Source organism: Salmo salar, chromosome ssa01, assembly GCF_905237065.1.
Source record: "Salmo salar chromosome ssa01, Ssal_v3.1, whole genome shotgun sequence".
Classification (NCBI taxonomy): Eukaryota; Metazoa; Chordata; class Actinopteri; order Salmoniformes; family Salmonidae; genus Salmo; species Salmo salar.
This window is the reverse complement of record NC_059442.1, coordinates 83,400,969-83,424,181: the sequence shown is the minus strand read 5'-3', so window position 1 is coordinate 83,424,181 and position 23,213 is coordinate 83,400,969. Positions and strand designations below refer to the sequence as shown.

The 23,213-nt window shown below is 44.0% G+C and overlaps 1 protein-coding gene across 2 annotated transcripts in view; it reads left to right on the top strand.

The window, feature by feature from the left end:
• Nucleotides 1-23,213, top strand: part of cep131 (centrosomal protein 131) — a 53,159-nt gene that overhangs the window by 26,337 nt on the left and 3,609 nt on the right. Inside the window, exons 6-26 of one of the 2 annotated variants that reach the window (XM_014212657.2) lie at nt 3,170-3,274; nt 3,509-3,685; nt 3,998-4,121; nt 6,734-6,847; nt 7,553-7,787; nt 7,970-8,070; nt 8,271-8,450; nt 8,798-8,989; nt 9,338-9,472; nt 9,739-9,864; nt 9,992-10,108; nt 10,435-10,464; nt 11,055-11,157; nt 11,491-11,692; nt 16,383-16,490; nt 17,082-17,199; nt 19,200-19,274; nt 21,256-21,398; nt 21,943-22,120; nt 22,432-22,628; nt 22,946-23,006. In XM_014212657.2, the coding sequence (XP_014068132.1) occupies nt 3,170-3,274; nt 3,509-3,685; nt 3,998-4,121; nt 6,734-6,847; nt 7,553-7,787; nt 7,970-8,070; nt 8,271-8,450; nt 8,798-8,989; nt 9,338-9,472; nt 9,739-9,864; nt 9,992-10,108; nt 10,435-10,464; nt 11,055-11,157; nt 11,491-11,692; nt 16,383-16,490; nt 17,082-17,199; nt 19,200-19,274; nt 21,256-21,398; nt 21,943-22,120; nt 22,432-22,628; nt 22,946-23,006 (2,821 nt within the window). The remainder of the gene's footprint in view (nt 1-3,169; nt 3,275-3,508; nt 3,686-3,997; nt 4,122-6,733; nt 6,848-7,552; nt 7,788-7,969; nt 8,071-8,270; nt 8,451-8,797; nt 8,990-9,337; nt 9,473-9,738; nt 9,865-9,991; nt 10,109-10,434; nt 10,465-11,054; nt 11,158-11,490; nt 11,693-16,382; nt 16,491-17,081; nt 17,200-19,199; nt 19,275-21,255; nt 21,399-21,942; nt 22,121-22,431; nt 22,629-22,945; nt 23,007-23,213) is intronic. The other variant, XM_014212660.2, reaches the window with a different exon arrangement.

Here is a 23,213-nt window from a genome sequence, read left to right as displayed (position 1 = left end):
ATGTTAAAGCACGGGCTGCCTATGTATTCTAAGATTTCCCTAAAGTAAATTTCATTAAATTGCCAAAATAGCTTACTGTTTGAGTTCTCTGTTGCGCAACATTGACTGATATTTCAATAAATGAAAAGGCTAAAGTACATTTTTTAGCAATGCGATATTTTTTCAGTTAGTGATGTTTAAAAAATATCAAATTCAAATCCTGTATGGTTGGTTGGTATGGATATGACAGGTATGTTTCTGAAGACGTGTATCACGTCTGAGGGTTGAAGGATTTATCACACCATCTCAACAGTAAGAGACGTATGTGTACTTGGAGGTGAATTATTATGATAATGTGTACTTTGTTAATATTGATAGCTCTGACTGAGAAGCTCATGTCATCTCTCTCCTCTCCTGACTCACTGAGGGTATGGAGTGACCCCCCCCCACAAAGTAAAAACTAAACTCAAATTAGAAATAACTTACAAAGCTGTTGTGCTAATGGTTGGTTAGTGAGATGTTGCTCAAATTCATAAATAAAATTGTATTGAGAAATAAATTATAATCAGGCCCAATTTTAAATATTCTTGATGCCTCTTTCTTGATTATTGAACTGCGTAAACATTCCTCATTTGTCTAGTCATATAACATTTTTATCATTAAGAACAGGTCTGTTTGCATATTTCAAGACATGGCATGTGGGGGTAGTGAGATACCCGATGGGTTGGCTGATTGTCTTCTCATCTAGAAAAATGTATTGATTGGTTAATCAATCATTCTGCCATCATTAACACAATGGATAAATCTAATGATTTATTACTGAAATATTTAAAGTATGTGGGCTACGGAGAGAAACAAAATGGTGTAGTTTCAGGCCATGTTGCAAACAGTGCAGGCACTAGGGATGGGGGTGTGAGCATGCGGGTCTGGGCAGAGGAGATGTAGTCGTTTGTGTGCGTCTGTATGTTTTGTATTTGGTGTGAAAAAAAAGAGATGTTTTCATTGCTATAGGTGATGACAATCATTATTGTTGTATTTTATTTTTTATCTCATGACTCGGATTTGTAATGGGGGTTAATTATAACATTTGTTACAGTTAACCCCTTACCTAAAAATCTATGGTATTTTATGTGGTATTTAGACATTCACATAATTGCAGTGAGGGGGAAAAAATACACTGCTCAAAAAAATAAAGGGAACACTTAAACAACACAATGTAACTCCAAGTCAATCACACTTCTGTGAAATCAAACTGTCCACTTAGGAAGCAACACTGATTGACAATACATTTCACATGCTGTTGTGCAAATGGAATAGACAACCGGTGGAAATTATAGGCAATTAGCAAGACACCCCCAATAAAGGAGTGGTTCTGCAGGTGGTGACCACAGACCACTTCTCAGTTCCTATGCTTCCTGGCTGATGTTTTGGTCACTTTTGAATGCTGGCGGTGCTTTCACTCTAGTGGTAGCATGAGACGGAGTCTACAACCCACACAAGTGGCTCAGGTAGTGCAGCTCATCCAGGATGGCACATCAATGCGAGCTGTGGCAAGAAGGTTTGCTGTGTCTGTCAGCGTAGTGTCCAGAGCTACCAGGAGACAGGCCAGTACATCAGGAGACGTGGAGGAGGCCGTAGGAGGGCAACAACCCAGCAGCAGGACCGCTACCTCCGCCTTTGTGCAAGGAGGAGCAGGAGGAGCACTGCCAGAGCCCTGCAAAATGACCTCCAGCAGGCCACAAATGTGCATGTGTCTGCTCAAACGCTCAGAAACAGACTCCATGAGGGTGGTATGAGGGCCCGACGTCCACAGGTGGGGGTTGTGCTTACAGCCCAACACAGTGCAGGACGTTTGGCATTTGCCAGAGAACACCAAGATTGGCAAATTCGCCACTGGCGCCCTGGGCTCTTCACAGATGAAAGCAGGTTCACACTGAGCACATGTGACAGACGTGACAGAGTCTGGAGACGCCGTGGAGAACGTTCTGCTGCCTGCAACATCCTCCAGCATGACCGGTTTGGCGGTGGGTCAGTCATGGTGTGGGGTGGCATTTCTTTGGGGGGCCGCACAGCCCTCCATGTGCTCGCCAGAGGTACCCTGACTGCCATTAGGTACCGAGATGAGATCCTCAGACCCCTTGTGAGACCATATGCTGGTGCGGTTGGCCCTGGGTTCCTCCTAATGCAAGACAATGCTAGACCTCATGTGGCTGGAGTGTGTCAGCAGTTCCTGCAAGAGGAAGGCATTCATGCTATGGACTGGCCCGCCCGTTCCCCAGACCTGAATCCAATTGAGCACATCTGGGACATCATGTCTCGCTCCATCCACCAACGCCACGTTGCACCACAGACTGTCCAGGAGTTGGCGGATGCTTTAGTCCAGGTCTGGGAGGAGATCCCTCAGGAGACCATCCGCCACCTCATCAGGAGCATGCCCAGGCGTTGTAGGGAGGTCATACAGGCACGTGGAGGCCACACACACTACTGAGCCTCATTTTGACTTGTTTTAAGGACATTACATCAAAGTTGGATCAGCCTGTAGTGTGGTTTTCCACTTTAATATTGAGTGTGACTCCAAATCCAGACATCCATGGGTTGATAAATTGGATTTCCATTGATTATTTTTGTGTGATTTTGTTGTCAGCACATTCAACTATGTAAAGAAAAAAGGATTTAATAAGATTATTTCATTCATTCAGATCTAGGATGTGTTATTTTAGTGTTCCCTTTATTTTTTGGAGCAGTGTATTTGATCTCCTGCTGATTTTGTACATTTGCCCACTGACAAAGAAATGATCAGTCTATCATTTTAATGGTAGGTTTATTTGAACAGTGAGAGACTTGGCGATGGTCTTGTAGCCCATTCCAGCCTGGTGTAGGTCTACAATCTTGTCCCTGACATCCTTGGAGAGCTCTTTGGTCTTGGCCATGGTGGAGAGTGACAGTGTGAAACACGAGGGACATTTTACTTCCACCACTGTCGGTTGAATTGTAAACAACTAGTATGTCCTAAACTTCATTACAGTGTGAAGTGGTAGCAAAGATATGTATGTATAAAAATATTATTTTCATACTAAGCAAAATCCTAAAACTCTTTGTTCTCCGGTCTTCCCTACTTTGCTATGATAGTTTGTCAATCAGGGTTGACACTCTAAGGGTGTGCAGTGACATTCTGCCCTGGATATTTTAGGAGCAACAAGGGAGCTGTGGGAAACTCTGTCACAACCATCTTGCATAACAACTACTCTGACAAACCCCTCACCCCCAAGAGCTCCAACCAGAAACCCTCCTTCAAGTGAGTCAAAAATAACGTAAATCATTTCATTGTCTTTCATTTAGTCTTTTGCAGCATACAGTAAACATATACTGTATGTATTAGTACTTCAAAGGTTTGTGCTGTTTTGATACTGTGTTGATAAGAAGTATGTGAAAGTACTTGGTGACAACTGCTGATGTAAAAAGGCTTTATAAATACATTTGATTGATACTAAGTTAATGTTCATGTCTCTCTCTCTTTCTGTGTGCTCAGTAACATCCTGAAAGCCACAGTGAATGACGAGGGACCCCTGGAGAGCAGCTCTCTGACCACCAAGTCCCAGAAGAACTTCTCCTCCTCTACATCTAACAACAATGCTGCCCAGCGCAGCCCCAGAGGCTCCCCCAGCCTGCCCCGCAGGAGAGAGGTCACCGAGGAGGAGGCCGAGAGGTCAGAGTGGGAATAAATGCTCTTGTGTTGTAATGTTTTCTCTAGCAAATTTCTTTAGTAGTGGCCTTGCACATTCTCTGTCATGGATTTTACAATGGTGGAAACTCCCTCCAGCCAAAGCTTACCGTTGCTTTTAAATCCATGATGGGGTTTGTGCAATTGTTTTGGGGGAAAAGCAGGATGCGGTCACAATGCTTTAAGTCACTCTCCGTCCTTCTAGCTCCTTGTATTGATTTGTGGTGAAAAATTTTTTTGGAGCTTATTGCTCATCCTAGTCCTAACCTTTTGACCTCTTTGTTGTTGTGTCTGTAGGTTCATCCAGCAGGTGAACCAAGCAGCAGTGACTATCCAGCGGTGGTATAGACGCCACACCAGGAGACAGTCACAGCACGCCAGCCAGGCTGCCCTCAGACGCATCCTCACCACCAAGAAGAAGGTAAACGTCTGGTCTGCCTGATCTCTGTTTAGCTGAGTAGACCACCACCACACAATACTACTAGGCCATTGTGGTTTAATCCACTGAATCCATTGTCACTAGCACTGCGTCCATAGAATGAATGTCCTAATAAGATAATATACAGTACCAGTCAAAAGTTTAGACACACCTACTCATTCGAGGGTTTTTCTTTATTTTTTACTATATTCTACATTGTATGAAATAACTATGAGATAACACATGGAATCATGTAGTAACTAAAAAAAAAGTGTTAATATATTTTATATTTGAGATTCTTCAAAGTAGCCACCCTTTGCCTTGATGACAGCTTTGCACACTCTTGGCATTCTCTCAACCAGCTTCACCTGAAATGCTTTTCCAACAGTCTGGAAGGAGTTCCCACATGTGCTGAGCTCTTGTTGGCTGCTTTTCCTTCACTCTGCGGTCCAACTCATCCCAAACCATCTCAATTGGGTTGAGGTCGGATGACTGAAGGCCAGGTCATCTGATGCAGCACTCCATCACTCCTTGTTGGTCAAATAGCCCTTACACAGCCTGGAGGTGTGTTGGGTCATTGTCCTGTTGAAAAACAAATGATAGTCCCACTAAGTGCAAACCAGATGGGATGGCGTATCGCTGCAAAATGCTGTGGTAGCCATGCTGGTTAAGTGTGCCAGCAAAGCACCATCACATCTCCTCCTCCATGCTTCACGGTGGGAACTACACTTGCAGAGATCATCCGTTCACCTACTCTGCGTCTCACAAAGACACGGCGGTTGGAACCAAAAATCTAAAATTTGGACTCATCAGACCAAAAGACACATTTTCACCGGTCTAATGTCCATTGCTCGTGTTTCTTGCCCCCAAGCAAGTCTCTTATTATTGGTGTCCTTAAGCAGTATTTTCTTGCCAGCAATTCGACCATGAAGGCCTGATTCACGCAGTCTCTGAACAGTTGTTGAGATGTGTCTGTTACTTGTTCTCTGTGAAGCATTTATTTGGGCTGCAATCTGAGGTGCAGTTAACTCTAATGAACTAGGTATCTATGGGTCTTCCATTCCTCTGGTGGTCCTCATGAGTCAATTTAATCATAGCGCTTGATGGTTTTTGTGAGTGCACTTGAAGAAACGCTCAACGTTTTTAAAGTTTTCCCAAATTGTCTTAAAGTAATGATGGACTGTTGTTTTTCTTAGCTTATTTGAGCTGTTCTTGCCATAATATGGACTTGGTCTTTTACCGAATAGGGCTATCTTCTGTATACCACCCCTACCTTGTCACAACACAACTGATTGGCTCAAACACATTAAGAAGGAAATAAATTCCACAAATTAACTTTTAACAAGGCACACCTGTTAATTGAAATGCATTTCAGGTGACTACCTCATGAAGCTGGTTGAGAGAATGCCAAGTGCTGTCATCAAGGCACACTTTTTTGGTTACTACATGATTCCATATGTGTTATTTCATAGTTTTAATGTCTTCACTATTATTCTACAATGTAAAAAATAGTAAAAAATTAAGAAAAACCCTTGAATGAGTAGGTGTGTCCAAACTTTTGACTGGTACTGTATATGCTACTTGGCAGACACTTTTATCCAAAGTGACTTCTGGTACAGTGGATACAGTGTGCAATGCCTTCAGAAAGAGTTCATACCCCTTGACTTAATCCACATTTTGTTGTTACAGCCTGTTATAGCCTGAAGTGGATTAAATATATGTTTTTTTCTCACCCATCTACACACAATACCCGAAAATGACAAATGTTCCCCCAAACATAACGCTTTGTATTCAGGACAAAAAGTACATTTTGTAAGCCAATTATTTTTGCAGGATTATTTAAGTGCCTTGTTGCAAACAGGATGCATGTTTTTTGAATGTGTTTGTTCTGTACAGGCTTCTTTCTTTTCACTCTCATTTAGGTTGGTATTGCGAGAGTAACTCCAATGTTGTTGTTCTGTCATTTTTCTCCTATCACAGCCATTAAACTCTAACTGTTTAAAGTCACCATTGGCCTCATGGTGAAAACCCCTGAGCAGTTTCCTTCCTCTCCGGCAACTGAGTATTGTTGTAGTGACTGGATGAATTGATACACCATCCATAGCCTAATTAATAACTTCACCATGCTCAAAGGGATATTTTAGAGTCAGCTTTTCTTTTTTTAACACTTCTACCAAACGGTGCTTGAAATCCTCGACTGAGGGACCTTTCAGATAATTGTAGTTGTGGCGTACAGACATGGTAGTTATAAAAAAATCATGTTAACCTCTATTATTGAACACGGAATGAGTCCATGCAACTTATGTGATTTGTTAAGCACATTTTTAGTCCTGAACTTATTTAGGCTTGCCATAATAAAGGAGTTGAATACTTATTGACTCAAGACATTTCAGCGTTAATGTTTTTTCAAAAATGTTCTACGACCAAAACTCCACTTTGACATTATGTGGTATTATGTGTAGTTCAGTGACGCAATCTAAATTTTAATAGATTTATATTTCAGGCTGTAACGCAACATTTGGAAAAATTAAAGGGGTGTGAATACTTTCTGAAAGCACTGCATATAATCCCTGTGGGAATTGAACCCACAACCTTTTTGTGTTTACCGTGTGAAGGAACGAGAACAGAGAGCAGAGGAAGAGAAGTCTCCAGAGGTGCAGAAGAAGGAAGAGGACCGGAAAAGGATTCGTGAGGAGAAGGCTCGTCTTGCCCGCGTCGCAGCCATTCAGGTATTATAGAGGAATATTTACACAGCCTCAGCGAAGGTATACAGGATGACTGAATTATTGCTGAATGTATAGTTGAACTATAGCTGAACTTCCTACAGTAAACGTCTCTTATTGTACCTGAGTCATAACACAGTGGACTCTAGGCTTTTCTTTGTTAGATCCCACTCCCTCAACTACACCTTTCTGTCTTTCAGACACTTACTTTTCAACCCCAAATGTTCCCTAAACTCAACAAATGCCGCTCCTTCGGTTTTTGTTGTATCCACGATGCCCCATCAAGTGCCTGCTCCCCCTCCACGTTTTCCTTTCCCGCCAAATGCTTTAACCCCACAAAGCCAAATGCTTCAGTCTTCATGACACAAATGTAGTAGATTAGAAAAACACCTTGCAGACAGTTCCCATGTAGCCTGGGTGTCGGTCCGTTCCTGCTCACTAACCAACTACTTGTAATTTTTGACTTGACAATGAGTGACATGGAGTTGGCAAAATGGCGCAAACAGATCTGGAACAAGACTAGTTTCTGCTCCGGGGTGAAGTTTCCCATAGGTACAGATTTAAGATCAGCTTCCCTTAACCTTTATCGTTACTGGGAAAAATGCTAAACTGGCCCAAGATCAGTGTCTAGGGGCAACTTCACCCTAGTCCCCTGGTCTCTCTCTCCCTGGCCCTGCCTGCCTAATGTCGCCCCCTCCTGCTGTATTGTAGGAGCTGCAGCAGAAGAGAGCCCAGAGGGCTGCTGAGATACAGGCCTCGGCCCAAGAGGAGATGGAGACCCTGAGACACAGTGGCAAGGTGGGCCGTAAGAAACCCCCCAAGACCACCACCACCTCCCCCAGCAACAAGACCACCACCTCCTCCCCCAGCAACAAGAGCCCCACATCCCCCTGCAACAGGAACCCTATCTCCCCCACTGGCTCTGACGTCAAGGCCCAGAACACAGGTCAGTCTCTCCCCGGACCTCTAATGGCAACTTTCCCCGTCAAGCCTAGTGCAATCATGGATGTAATGTAAATTAGTGTGCAGTGTGCACTTCCTTTCTCCATTGCCAGCTAAAATACCCTGTCCTGTAAGCACATATAGTTGCATATAGACGTTGCCCTCATGTTTTTCCTCTGTCTGCAGACTCTAACAATGTGAACGTTGTGACTGACCTGGATGACGTCACCAACTTGAGACCGCTGTCCCCTGCACTGTCCAATCGCAGAGACTCTCAATGCTCTCAGGTAACAAACCATTGATTCCAGCACTAAATTTACCATAACAGTATGAGATCTGATCTTTGGAATATTCCCATTTGTTTATGCATTGTCTCATTCTTAGACCTGACTTACTGATCTGGAAATCGTCTACAAAACCGGTGCATTCAGGCTGATTTAATCTCATCTATGTCCTGACGCTGTATTTGTTCTTCTTTGTATAACAGGAGATTCTGCAGCGGTCAGTGAGTGTGGAGGACCAGCGCCAAGGGGCGCCGTCGAGCAGAGCCCAGTCTAAGACCACCCTGAACGACCTGCTGGACACTCTGAAGCTCCTCGAGGAAGAACCAGAGAGGCTGTCTGAGCCCAAGAGCTACCACAAGGAGAAGTACTCCTGGATAGACGAGGTAAGGCTGCACTACATTCCACAAAGTTGTACCCTTCCCTCTGCCCTTGTTCACTCTCCTTAGCAGATCTGAAGCTACTTGTATCTGTTTTCTAACCATATCGCTTTTATCTGTTTCACACCTTGATTCACCTCAGTTCTTGGTAATGCCTTGTAATGCAATAGATTTCAACTACTTGATGTCTACTCTACCTTTTAGCCTTTCATTTTTTAATGAGCTAACACAGTCTTGGGATGTGCAGGAGACCCCAGTGGCGCAAACCCAAGTCGGTCACATACATTTTTGTTTTCTCTCCCTTCCCCTCCCTGACCACTGATAACATGTTTGTATGATTTATATTCTATCAGGATGGAGACTCCAACTCCCTGACCACTGATAACCTGGAGCGTCATGGCCAGCTGGTCCATACCCCTGTGCTGCCAGACGGGGGCGCTCTCCTCTCTGAGGCCAAACTACAGAGCATCATGAGCTTCCTGGATGAGATGGAGAAGTCTGAACAGGAGAGACCTCGATCTGTCACCTCAGGGTCACACAAAGAGGTGAGGGGAGACTCGCTCAATGCCATTGTCCCGACATTGTTAATAAAATAAGGATTTGCGAGTGCTGGACTTGCCTTCATTTCTGACCTAGACCAACAACCTCTCAATGCTGATAATGAGGGGTATTTAGTTCTCCCGATGTGACTTTTATTGTACACACCTCTCCAATCTAGAGATGTGACTTGAGCCTTTCATTTACCCCACCATATAGGGTTAGGTAGATCATGTTTTAGGTTAGATCCTGAGCTGAAAGGGTGATTGCAATCAGGTGTTGCTGAAATAGTTAGATGTTAGTGAGTTGGACTGTGTGTGTTGCAGTGTGTGAGCTCTGTCTCTGTCTGTCTCTAGATGTTGTCAGAAGAGGAGCTTGCGGGAATAGAGCAGGCCTCGGCCACGGCTGCTGAGGTCACTGGCTCCATGATGAGACTGAAGTTGGAGCTGGAGGAGAAGAGGCGCACCGTCAACATGCTGCAGACCGCTCTGGTGAGAACGTGAATAACATTCACTGTATTCCATCACTAGATCCATCTCACAGCCGTATGGGATGTTTTCTTTTTCACAGGGGAACACTTATTAATTGCAGATGTCATCTCTTTACCCCATCTCAATCTGTTTTTACTAAGACAACTTTGGGTGGCCAAATTGAATCGCGGGCCAGCTGTTGCCTATCCCTGGCCTATAGTGTTCACATGCTAAGCTGTCCCATCTGTCTCTCTCGCCCATTCTCCACCCCTCTCTCTCTGTCCCAGACCCAGCAGAGGGAGTTGACAGTGAGGCATGTGAAGGAGACAGAGAAGGAATTGAACAGGAACTTCACTCTGCAGAAAGAGCAGTATGAAGCCACCATCCAGAGACACCTCACCTTTATAGACCAGGTACACACACACGACCCCCTTACTCTTATCCAAAATCCAAGGCTACGCCATCACTCTCTCCTTTGAACGGAAATGTCGTTAGCGCCTCTCTCTCTCATATTACTCTATTTTCTCTCTGTTTGTGCAGCTAATAGACGATAAGAAGGCTCTGAGTGAGCGTTGTGAGGGAGTGGTGGGAGAGCTCAAACTAGTGGATCAGAAATACACCAAGAAGATCGGCCAGATGCAGGAGCAGCATGAACTGGTAAGGGGTGACACACACACACCCACACTTCTTACAGTACTGACATCTGCCATCCTCTGTCCTGGCCACTAGGATGCAGACTCGAGCCATCCACCACTATGGCTTAGAGGAGGCAGAGGAGATCAGTAGTTGTGTTTTTATCTATGTTTGTGGTTTAACAGTCTCTTCTGCTGCTAGCGACTTCTCTCTGCTTATGCTTTGTTGCCTTGCCATTATGTGTTTGCCTGCTTTGCTTGCTTCTGCTATTGTTGCTTTTTAATCACTCTGTTTTTTTTCTCTTTCCTCCTCCTCTGTCCTGTCTGTTTCTCATTTTCCTCTGGCTCTAGGTGTGGCAAATTCTGGGTCCCTTGTGCGAGGTAACCTTTTTCCCTAACCCACTCATCACTCCCGTCTTGCTCTTCTTTCTTTCATTCATTTTGTTCATTTGTCCTTTCTCCTGTCAGGACTCTATATATGCATGTGAGTCTATTCTGGTACGGTCTGCCTCTGTGTCTGTAGACTTGGTGTTGTAACAGTTTTTAAACCCCTGTCCTAGGCAGCTGACTAACCCTACAGTATGTGTTCTCTCAGCCCTTGTCTGTCTGTCTGTCTGCAGTCTTACCCCATTAAAACACTTAAACCCTATTCTTTCATACCATTTCCCTCATGTGGAATGTAGCCTCACAAACCATTCCTGTTTGCATATCAAAACCAATGATATAAACATTTTAATATGAATATATGTATGTCTATGATCACTACACTCATCTATTCTTGGTCACATGGGATGTAGCCTAATCTTTTGCCTACAGAAATGACCCTTGATGTTTCTTTGAGGCACCTTTTGTCATGACAGAGATGGTGTCGCTACCGTGTCCCTCCCAGTCACTGTAGTAACTTTTCTCCAAAGGAAGATTGACCTTTGACATTTAACCCTAACCTCTAACCTGCCCCTCTTCATCCTCAGGAGATCAAGAAGCTGAAAGAGTTGATGAGTGCCACAGAGAAGGTCCGCAGGGAGAAGTGGATCGATGAGAAGACCAAGAAGATAAAAGAGATCACTGTGAAAGGTGAGAGGAGGGCCTCAGTTGAAGCTGCCTCATTTGAAGCTGCCTCGAAGGCAGGATCTAGGATCTGCTTACCCTACGCTAACCTCCACTAAATCCTATTAGGGAGAAAAATACCTGAAACTGACCCAAGTTCAGTGTCTAGGGTCAACTTAATTTCACTTCTGAGAAGTACATGCATAGATCTAAATGTTTTTTATCTCTTCACAATTACAGTAATGACTTTGTTTGCAGTGTAACAATTCTGCTGTGTTTATTTCTGTGTTAACTGGTGATGTTTCTCTTTCTCTCCTCTCTCTCTTGTACTTTTTGTTCTTCCTCTTCGCTTTGTGCCAGGTCTGGAGCCAGAGATCCAGAAGCTGATCTGTAAACACAAGCAAGAGCTGAAAAAGCTGCGGGTCCTTCATGAGGCTGAGCTGCTGCAGGCAGATGAGAGGGCAGCCCAACGCTACGTTGGCCAGAGTGAAGAGCTACGACAACAGCTGGAGAGAGACCGGGACGAGCAGTGTCAGAGAGAGAGGGAACTGGCCAAGCAGAGGTTTGTATGCACACCATATATGCACGCACGTGAGCTCACACACATTCACACTACGATAACACTGGCAGTGTAAAGGCAAGACATGAAACCCCAAATAATGGACAGGAAGTAGGTTTATAAGTAATGTATCACCAAACCACCCATATAGATACTTAACCAATGGGGTTGTCTTTCAGAAGCTGAATTCATTGGAGTATGTGTGGTGGAGAGATGTCTTTCTGTGTGAGCGCCCGCGTGTGCATGCCGCCCGCGCGTGAGCGCGTTGTACAGATGGCCTTGTTTCCACCAGTCTGTTCTTTCCCACACGTCATTTTGTGGAGCTGCTGTGTGGTGTGGTCACACTGCCTGCTCTGTAGTGATAAGAGTGAAGGACTGGATAACAATGAAAGCGCCAGGAAGGCAGTCTGCGTCCTAAATGGCACCCTATTATATAGTGCACTACTTCTGACCAGGACTAATCAAAAGTAGTGTGGAATGGGATGTAGACTGACCCCATTTTCAAATCAGGTGACCCCATCAGGAAACTCCACAAACCTAACCATTAGAAAACTTAAATTCGATTTAAATAAGCCTAAGGTAGCAAATTAGCAACAAAATTCAACACGATCATTGACCTTCATACAAAAATTCCTCACTTTGTGGACAGATTCGTCACTTCGTCATGCTTTACCATTTCCTTTCTGCCGCCATTCCACCCATTATGACATCATTGACCTGAATGGGGACACCCGTTATTAATTATTTATATTGCTGTCAGGAGGAGAGGAGAAAATGTGTCTATTTGAATGGTTATTACATTGACTGTGGTCATTTGGCTGGTCAATTACCGCCATCCAAAATTCCATGACCGTCACAACCCAATTGGAGCGTATCATTGGTTAAAGTCCCCCTCCAGAGGAAGTTGCTGACACTATTTTGACCTAATTCCTGTCCTAGTGCGGAAATGCTTGTTTAGTTCCACCCGCCGAACTATGATGTATGGCTCCTTAAAAATATTGATTAATATGACATGCACATCTCCAACTTCCTCCATGTGCACAGCGCACACGCCGCAATTTGTAAACAAACTAAACGGCCAAGGTCAGGGTAGCTTAGCTAATCGCTACGGAGCACAGCACATTTAATGGTAGCTAGGACAAGTCAAAGGACAATCCACTCTCCCGCCATCTTTTTGCAAAAGAATTGAAGGATCAAAGATTAATACAGAATTTACTGGAGTTTTACCGGCGACGCTAAATGCTAGCTAACCTATTCCCTTGACCAATAAAGCTAGCTAGCCAGGTAGCTAGCACCCGTAACTTAAAAACGGTGAATAATTGGTTCCAAAGTTGTTTCAAGCATAAGAGTACCTTTAACTATGCTAGCTACCATTCAACTGTTTTTCTGACAAACTAATTATCTGAAAATGGTGCAGTCGCGTTAGGACTGGTAAAGGAGTGATTTACTCACTGAGCTATATATGAACTTTGCTACTTCATATGGGTTAGCTTCACCGTACAGTTACCTATACTATAGCTAGCTAGCTTGCTAGTGTCCCATAGGACTACACTTGCTGCTACTGTAGCGCTGCCGTGTTGCACCTGTGTTGACATTTCACCTATCCATGTCTTCATCCACCTTTGATGTCACTAGCTAGCTATCCAGCTAATGTTACCTCGGTGATGCTAGCCATAAAGATAGCTCCAAATAAGTTTTTTGGCTAATGTGTGCCTTGCCATGCTGCTTACTATAGCCAAATGATTGGCAGTAGCTCATAAGAATAATATTAGCTTTTTTCTTATTCACCGTTTTACCGCCAGGCTATCCACCATCTCGATCTAAGTGCATTAGACAGAAGTAATCCGTAGCACCAGGTTGTAAACAGGAATAAGCCCACATACGTACATGTTTTGTAAGTGGTTCCAAATGATCTAAAACCAGCCCTCGCAAGACACGTATAGTCAGATCGAAATGTATGTCATTTTATCAGACGCAGAAAAAAAAATCATATTACCCCATTCAAGCACAAATATATCATACTTCGACTAAAATCAGCCAGCGACTGTTGTGGTGTACTCCTCAATGCCATCGGAAGAATCCCGGAACATATTCCAGTCTGTGCTTAAATATCACATTAAATATGACGTTTACGTAAGTATTCAGACCCTTTACTCAGTACTTTGTTGAAGCATCTTCGGCAGCAATTACAGCAGAGTCTTCTTGGGTATGACGCTACAAGCTTGGCACACCTGTATTATGGGAGTTTCTCCCATTCTTCTCTGCAGATCCTCTCAAGCTCTGTCAGGTTAGATGGGGAGCGCGTCTGCACAGCTATTTTCAGGTCTCTCCAGAGATGTACAATCGGGTTCAAATCCGGGCTCTGGCTGGGCCACTCAAGGACATTCAGAGACTTGTCCCAAAGCCACTCCTGCGTTGTCTTGGCTGTGTGCTTAGGGTTGTTGTCCTGTTGGAAGGTGAACCTTTGCCCCAGTCTGAGGTCCTGAGTGCTCTGGAGCAGGTTTTTATGAAGGACCTTTGCTCTGTTCCCCTTCCCTCGATCCTGACTAGTCTTCCAGTCTCTGCCACTAAAAAACATCCCCACAGCATAATGCTGCCACCACCATGCTTCAGCGTAGGGATGGTGCCAGGTTTCCTCCAGACGTGACGATTGGCATTCAAACCAAGAGTTCAGTCTTGGTTTCATCAGACCAGAGAATCTTGTTTCTCATGGTCAGAGTCCTTTAGGTGCCGTTTGGCAAACTCCAAGCGGGCTGTCATGTGCCTTTTACTGAGGAGTGGCTTCCGTCATTCTACCATAAAGGCTCTATTTGAGTAGTGCTGCAGAGATGGTTGTCCTTCTGGAATGTTCTCCCATCTCCACAGAGGAACTCCGGAGCTCTGTCAGAGTGACCATCGGGTTCTTGGTCACCTCCCTGACCAATGCCCTTCTCCCCCGATTGCTCAGTTTGTCTTGGTGGTTCCAAACTTCTTCCGTTTAAGAATGATGGAGGCCACTGTGTTCTTGGGGACCTTCAATGCTGTAGAAATGTTTTGTTACCCTTCCCCAGATCTGTGCCTCGACACAATCCTATATCAGAGCTCATGGCTTTTGCTCTGACATGTACTGTCAACTGTGGGACCTTTATATAGACAGGTGTGTGTGCCTTTTCCAAATCATGTCCAATTAATTGAATTTACCACAGGTGGACTCCAATCAAGCTGTAGAAACATCTCAGGGATGATCAATGGGAACAGGATGCACCTGAGCTCAATTTTGAGTCTCAAAGCAAAGGGTCTGAATACTTGTGTAAATAAGCTAGTTCTGTTTTTTATTTTTAATACATTTGCAAAAATGTCTAAAAACCTGTTTGCTTTGTCATTATGGGGTATTGTGTGTAGATTAATGAAGAAAAACATTTCTTTAATAAATTTTAGAATAAGGCTGTAACGTGACAAAATGTGGAAAAAGTGCACCCTTAACTGGTAATCTCTGTATACCTGTTGCAAAAGACCCGCTGGTTGATGCTTATTTATAAAACCCTCTTAGGACTCACTCCCGCCTATCTGAGATACCTTCTGCAGCCCTCATCCTCCACGTACCACACCCGTTCTGCTAGTCACATTCTGTTAAAGGTCCCCAAAGCACACACATCCCTGGGTCGCTCCTCTTTTCAGTTCGCTGCAGCCAGAGACTGGAACGAGCTGCAACAAACACTCAAACTGGACAGTTTTATCTCAATCTCTTCATTCAAAGACTCAATCATGGACACTTTTACTGACAGTTGTGGCTGCTTTGCGTGATGTATTGTTGTCTCTACCTTCTTGCCTTTGTGCTGTTGTCTGTGCCCAATAATGTTTGTACCATGGTTTGTGCTGCTGCCATGTGATGGTGCTACCATGCTGTGTTGCCATGTGTTGCTGCCATGCTATGTTGTCTTAGGTCTCTCTTTTATGTAGTGTTGTGGTGTCTCTCTTACCATGATATGTGTGTTGTCCTATATATATATATATATATATATATATATATATATTTTTTTTTTTATCCCAGCTCCCGTCCCCGCATTAGGCCTTTTGCCATTTGGTAGGCCGTCATTGTAAATAAGAATTTGTTCTTAATTAAAATGCCTTTTATTTCTATGGCATGTTCAATGGAAACTAAGTTTAAAAACTCAGACGCATTTTGGCTACATGGCCTTCATCAGGGAGGCCCCTTTTTTTCATCAGGGAGGCCCCAAATAAAGGCATTTTAATTAATTATGTGAAGTGCCTTGGTCCTCCTTTCTTTTTGATGGCCAATTTACCCCTTTTACCAAAGAGCACCTTCTATCTTCCAAAATCTACTATTGTGTACCTCGGCAGCGCTTCAATTCCTCGTCTAATTTTTTCTACAAGTATTTGTTCTTAACTGACGTGCATAGTTAAATAATATAAAAAGTCAAGGAGTCTGAATACTTTTCGAATGCACTGTATGTGTATTCCTGTCAGTTTTGAGAAGCATAGGGTTAGAGATGTCTTTGTATGTTTATTGGATAGAGAGATAGTGGTGATAGGATGTAGAGTGTGCTATATTGGAGTATTAGCAGTGGGATGGATTCTAACCCGTGCTGCAGCTGTATAGTGCACCGGAGGCAGCAGCCTAGACCGCTAGAGTAGACCACCCTAGGCCACAGGGTTACAGATGTTTAACTGTGTTTTGTGTGTTCCCGGTCAGGTTTGAGAAGCAGCTAGCGGAGGAGGAGATGTCTTTACAGCAGCAGAGGAGGAGACTCTACAAGGAGGTGTCTGAGGAGAAGGAGAGACTCAACCAGCTGGCCGCCAGGTGATGTCAAAGGTCATATAGATAAGATAGAGGCTGACACCCATTGTTGTCATCTCTATATGTCTAGACCTAACACTTCAGTCGCTGGGGACACTGGTGTGTACAATTAGACTGATGACATGGCCTAGATTTGACTTTACTGTACAACATCTAGTACATTAGAATCATACAGTACTTAGGCTATCATGTGATGATGTGTGTTGTAATGTAATCTAAAAAATCCAGATCTTAAATCTTGCGTAATTCCGCCAAATGCTCGATTAGGTTCTGGGGCAGATTTATTAGAAACATTACAAGCGAAGTCTCCAGCCCCCCCTAAACGGGACATATGGGACAAACTCGAAAGATGGGAGCACCTACTAAATTGTGATTTGTCCAAATGATCAGTGACAAACATCTGCGTACCGAGACAAAGTTCCTCGTTAGTCGTCACATGCCACATTCTGTTGACAGACGCTACGATACCATCCTATGTTACGTGCATCTGTCCATGAGAGATTACTAGTAATGTAATGCCTACTATTTGATGTGTGCAAGTCAAGTATCAGTGGAGCATCTCTAAAGTTAATGTCCTCTATCACCGCCCTGCAGGCAGCGTGCTGAGCTGGAGGACCTGAGGAAGCAACTGGAGGATAACAGCTCCCTGGCAGGGAGAGCTCTGAGAGAAGAGCTGGAGAAGAGCAGGGAGGAGCAAGAGAGGAGACACCAGGTAATGGACGGTACCTGTCCCTACCACAATAATAATATAAATTATTATACAACGGGTGGTTTGTAATTCCCATTGTTAGAGCCTATCCTGCCCATTATATACTCGACAACATACACAGAGCCAGTACATTCATAATAAGTGACGTTGTTACCTAGCAACGCACTACTACAACTACTACTACTATTTTTACAGATCCACTGCCCAGCCATGCAATTTATAAACTTGATCTCGACTGTAAAAAGCATCTAGACATTATCTCCGACATTTGCTACGTTGTTGGAATATTGAATTTCGATTTCTACCTCGTCCTATAGTAATGTGGGAGTTGGGACGAGACACAGGCAGCTTTTCTCAGCCAGTCGAAATCATGATTTGGCATACTTTTATAGATATGCTGTATGCATACAGTACCAGTCAAAAGTATGGACACACCTACTCATTCAAGGGTTTTTCTTTATTTTTACTATTTTCTACATTGTAGAAGAATAGTGAAGATATCAAAACTATCAAATAACACATATGGAATCATGTAGTAAGCAAAAAAGTGTTAAACAAATCCAAATATATTTTAGATTCTTCAAAGTAGCCACCCTTTGCCTTGATGACAGCTTTGCAAACTCTTGCTCTGGCACCCCAATGGTGGAACAAGCTCCCTCACGACGCCAGGACAGCGGAGTCAATCACCACCTTCCGGAGACACCTGAAACCCCACCTCTTTAAGGAATACCTGCGATAGGATAAAGTAATCCTTCTAACCCCCCGCAAAAAAAAAAATATATATATAGATGTACGATTGTGAAGTGGCTGTTCCACTGGATATCATAAGGTGAATGCACCAATTTGTAAGTCACTCTGGATAAGAGCGTCTGCTAAATGACGTAAATGTAATTCTCTCAACCAGCTTCACCTGAAGGAGTTCCCACATATTCTGAGCAATTGTTGGCTGCTTTTCCTTCACTCTGCGGTCCAACTCATCCCAAACTCTCTCAATTAGGTTGAGGTCAGGTGATTGTGGAGACCAGATCATCTGATGCAGCACTCAATCACTCTCCTTGGTCAAATAGCCCTTACACAGCCTGGAGGAGTGTTGGGTCATTGTCCTGTTGAAAAACAAATGAGCGCAAACCAGATGGGATGGCGTATCGCTGCAGAATGCTGTGGTAGCCATGCTGGTTAAGTGTGCCTTGAATTCTAAATAAATCACAGAGTGTCACCAGCAAAGCACCATCACACCTCCTCCTCCATGCTTCACGGTGGGAACCACACATGCGGAGATCATCCGTTCACCTACTAATTCGACCATGAAGGCCTGATTCACGCAGTCTGCTCTGAACAGTTAATGTTGAGATGTCTGTTACTTGAACTCTGAAGCATTTATTTGGGCTGCAATTTCTGAGCCTGGTAACTCAAATTAACTTAACCTCTGCAGCAGAGATAACTCTGGGTCTTCCTTTCCTGTGGCAGTCCTCATGAGAGCCAGTTTCATCATTGCGCTTGATGGTTTTTGCAACTGCACTTTTAAGACATTTCTCCATAGCAAGCATTTTTGTTTGCCATAGGAACCTGCAAAGTTCTGGAACCATCAACCAGTGCTTGGTTTTGTTTTGCTTTACATGCAATTGACACTAACGACCAGAGAACGCCTAAAATTGCATTTGACAACCAGTGTTAGTGAATGTAGCATCACGTTTTGTTGAAACATTTATGGTTTGGGAAATAATCTTGCTTTTTAATGCTTGTAACCCGTTGTATAAAATCATTGACCACGTCACAGCCATGATACAAATTTCAAAACACATGTCCTCTTGTATTTTTGCTGAAATGATGCCATTTAGCAGATACTTTTATCCAAAACCAACAATCTTGGCTTTGCAAGCGCCATGCTCTTCCAACTGAGCTTCAAAGGACCATAGAGACCGGCCTACAGACACTCTGACTGGCTAACATGGGTTGTGTTTTGTTGTCTGGTCTGGTAGTAACTTTGATCCTTGTCTGTCTAGGTGGAGATAAAAGCCCTCAGAGAACGCCTGGAGATCGAGAAACAGACCTGGGAGGAGAACTACATGAAGAAGGAGGTGTGTGTGCATGCGTGAACACTTTGTCCATGTCTGTGTGTTTGTCCCCTCTCCCTCCCTACTTGCTTGTTAAGCACTCTAGCTAAATGCACTCCCTCTCTCCTAGCACTGCTATGGTGCAGTGTGGCAGACCACTACACACTCAGCACTGCATTGGCCAACTTGGCCAGTGTCCTAACAGCCCACGCTGTCAAACCCAGGTTATGTCCATAGTAGGGCTGTGGCGGTGATGACATTTTGGCAGCCGGTGATTGTCAAGCAAATAACTGCCGGTCTAACGGTAATTGACCATTAATTAACATAAACACATTTAGCATCTCCTGGCTTACTTGCATAGCCTACAAACTACTACTAAAAGTCTAAGTCCATCACAATAAATCCATTATTTATTTTAGACATGTCTAAAGAAATGTGATATGAAGAAAATGTAGTCTGTTTCAGAAGTACAGAGTAGCATACTCTGAGTTGTCCTTATGTTAGGCCCTGATCTGGCTATGCAATATGGCTGTGGGCTACACTAGTTCATAGCAGACAAGATTTGCTTAGAATTCCATGGCAATATTTTATAGTGTGAACAATACAATTGAACATAGCTGAATAAAATAGAAAGGATATTTTCTCCAAACAATTTGAGGGAGTGCGCACATGTGGCTATTCTGTGTTTAGCAGCTAACAAAGGAACAAGTACTCCTATATGCTTAATTTAGAGTTTATTATGATACAAAAATTTGATACAAAAGTTGGGCTATATGTTTAGATTTTTTATACTTTCTAAGGCTGCATGATGCGACTCTAATGATGATTTGAAAAAAGTTGCGTGAAAGGCGCGAGCTCTGTTTTTGTTTTTTCGCAGGCTGTACACACTTAATCAGTCACTCATTCACAATTTGACAAGCACTTGATAATGTCTTATATTTGCCATGGTAAATTCCTCATTCACAAATGATAGGCTTATATTGTCACCCATCAGACTATTCTTGATTTAGTCTTGTCTTTGCATATACTAAATAATATATGTGTGAAATTTGTTTTTATTTAGAATGGACCATTATCATGCACCTGTATCGAAACAGGGGCAGCGGGAAAAAATACATGTCATCTTTGCACTTAAATAGCGACTGGAGGATGCTATTCCCGTGGTTAATTTTCATGCCATCCTATTGTAAAGAGAAGCAATGTGCTTAATATTAGGAAAGTTGAGAAATAAATATAGTAGGCCTAGCCTATAGAAAGCTGATGGGATCCTCTTTTTAATAGAGACACTGTTTTCTGACGCAATTGCATAGCCTATAGAAATGATTAGATTTTCAACACATTTGCATTGATGGCAGAGTGATTAGAGGGACAATACTGTGCTGACAACCAGGCAGTTAGCAAGTTTAGTAGGCATCTAATGACCAGTAGCAGCATCAGAGTTTGGAGAAGCCTAATTACCGTGACTAAACGGTCACGTTTCTGCTGCTTCCCTCCTCGGATCGGGCCAGGTCTGGATCTGACCAGGTCTATATGCAACGGGTCTAGTTGTCCTCGGGTCTGTTCGTAGCGGGTCTCTGTATTTAAAACATGTATTTCTGCTTATCTGGTCCTTTCAGGAAGGTCTCTAGCAACCACCCTCACACACAAGTTTTTTCCATGGGCCTTTTAAAGGGGGATTTTTCATTGTGTTTGGGAGTTGGCAGTTCTCTGAGCGATCTGAAACCTTCCCATCTGCCCCCACCCACTTCCTCGCTCCCCTCTTAAATGTCATGTGAATACTAAGACCCACAGGACAAAGGCCATATGTAGACGGGCAGGAAGGAAGGAAGGAAGGAAGGCAGAGGCGCTTCACAGCAGCAGTCAGAGAAACTAATGGTCACAAAGTCATAACAATCCCAGTTTCACAATGACCTTCACATGCACTGCTGCAGTTGTGCCAGTGGTTTGTCTGTATTCTGATTTTAGGGTTTACCGTGTGTGTGTTTATGTGTGTGTGTGCGCACAGGAAGCATGGTTGTTGAGTCGAGAGCGCGAGCTGAAAGAGGAAGTACGTCGGGGGCGGGACAAAGAGATCGAGCTGGCCATTCAGAGGCTGGAGGAGGAGACGAGCGGGGCCCGCGACGAATGTGACCGGGCCGCTGACAATCGGTTAGTCATCTCACCATTAAATGTGACGTTTCCGTGTCCATGTCTGTGTGTTTGCAAGTGCTGCAAGGATTATGTGTATAAATATGCATATGGATGAACATACTACATGCTAGAGCATGTCTACATGTTGATATTTTTATTTAATTGAACCTTTATTTAACTGGGTAAGTCAGTTAAGAACAAATTCTTATTTACAATGACGGCCTACCTCCGCCAAACCCAGACAACGCTGTGCCAATTATGCGCCACCCTATGGGACTCCCAATCACGGCCAGTTGTGATACAGCCTGAAATCGAACCAGGGTCTGTAGTGACACCTCTAGCGCTGAGATGCTGTACCTTAGATCGCTGCGCCACTCGGGAGTCCCGATATACAGTGTTGCTGGATGGTCTAGATGCTGATCTTGGGTCAGCTTTGCATTTCCCCTACTAATGGTTAAGGTTCGGATTGTGGGAGGGAAAGCTGATCCTAGATCTGTACCTAGGGGAAACTTCACCTTGGAGCTTGATATACTGTTTCTGACTATCTGTGTGTCTCTCTCAGTGTGAAGCGTGTGCGGGAGAAGTATGAGGCTGAGCTGAAAGAGTTGGAGCGCTCTGAGAGGTCTGCCTTGGAGAAACAGCAGGAGATGAAGAAGAGACAGAGTGAGATGGAGGGAGAGCTGATCACACTCCAGGGCCAGCTCAGACAGAGAGAGCAGGAGATCGAGGACATCACACAGGTACAGACACCAGCAGACCTTGTTCCAATACTTTGAAAACTCAGCCTTCCTTCCTCCCCTCCTTGGTTGGCCCTTTTTCATGCTGAAAGCTTGTTGGTGCATATGGCTGGGTAAATACTTGTTGGTGCATATGGCTGGGTAAATACATGTTGGTGCATATGGCTGGGTAAATACATGTTGGTGCATATGGCTGGGTAAATACATGTTGGTGCATATTGGTCCAAGACTGTAGGGTGACTTATCTAGGTAAATGATGCCCTTTCTCACCCCTGACCCTCTATCCTGTATCCCTCTCCCCTGTCTCTCTCCAGATCCGTGACAAGCTGTCTGAGGAGCGTCGCAGCCTGGCAGAGGTTATCAGGCAGGAGTTTGCTGAAAGACTCATCGTGACGGAGGATGAGAACAGGAGGATGAAGACCGAGACGTCGGAGGTCAGGGCCAGGCTAAGGCTGGAGGTCGAGAGGGTCACCAGGGAGAAGGAGGAGGAGCTGGCAGAGGTCCACCAACGGTGAGGATGGAGGGAGGGGAAAGAAGAGAGAGGGAAAGAAGGAGAGGGAGAGGAGATTGTGTGACAGGGTATTATAGCCAGTTCTCACTTGGGAAAGACCTCAATGGGACTAACTGTGGCACTGTCAATTTAATCGCCAGTGTTTACACTGTTGTAGAACAGCTGGGCTCAGACTGTTGTCTATGTTTATGTTACCTGCATAATGGGACAGTGATTGTTGGTAGTGTAGGATGTAAATTAAAATGATATTTGAAGTAACAGCCAAGCAAATGTTATTTTTCCTTATGTTTCTTTGTCACATTTTCTTATTATGGCAGGGTGAAGTCAGCCATCTTGAAAAAGGAAGAGACTGTGGCTAGCCTTAGGAAGCAGCATGAGGTGAGTCCTAGTCTGGGTCTCAAAGAGCACCCTATTCCTTTTACAGTGCACTACTTTTGACCAGAGCCAATAGGGCTCCGGTCAAAAGTAGTGCACGATATAGGGATTAACTCACCATTTGGGACGTAGAGAGACAGTGTGTTTCTGAGAGGGGTTTTACACTAAGTAAACATTGGAGAGGATAGAAAGGAACTGAGTTGGAACGTG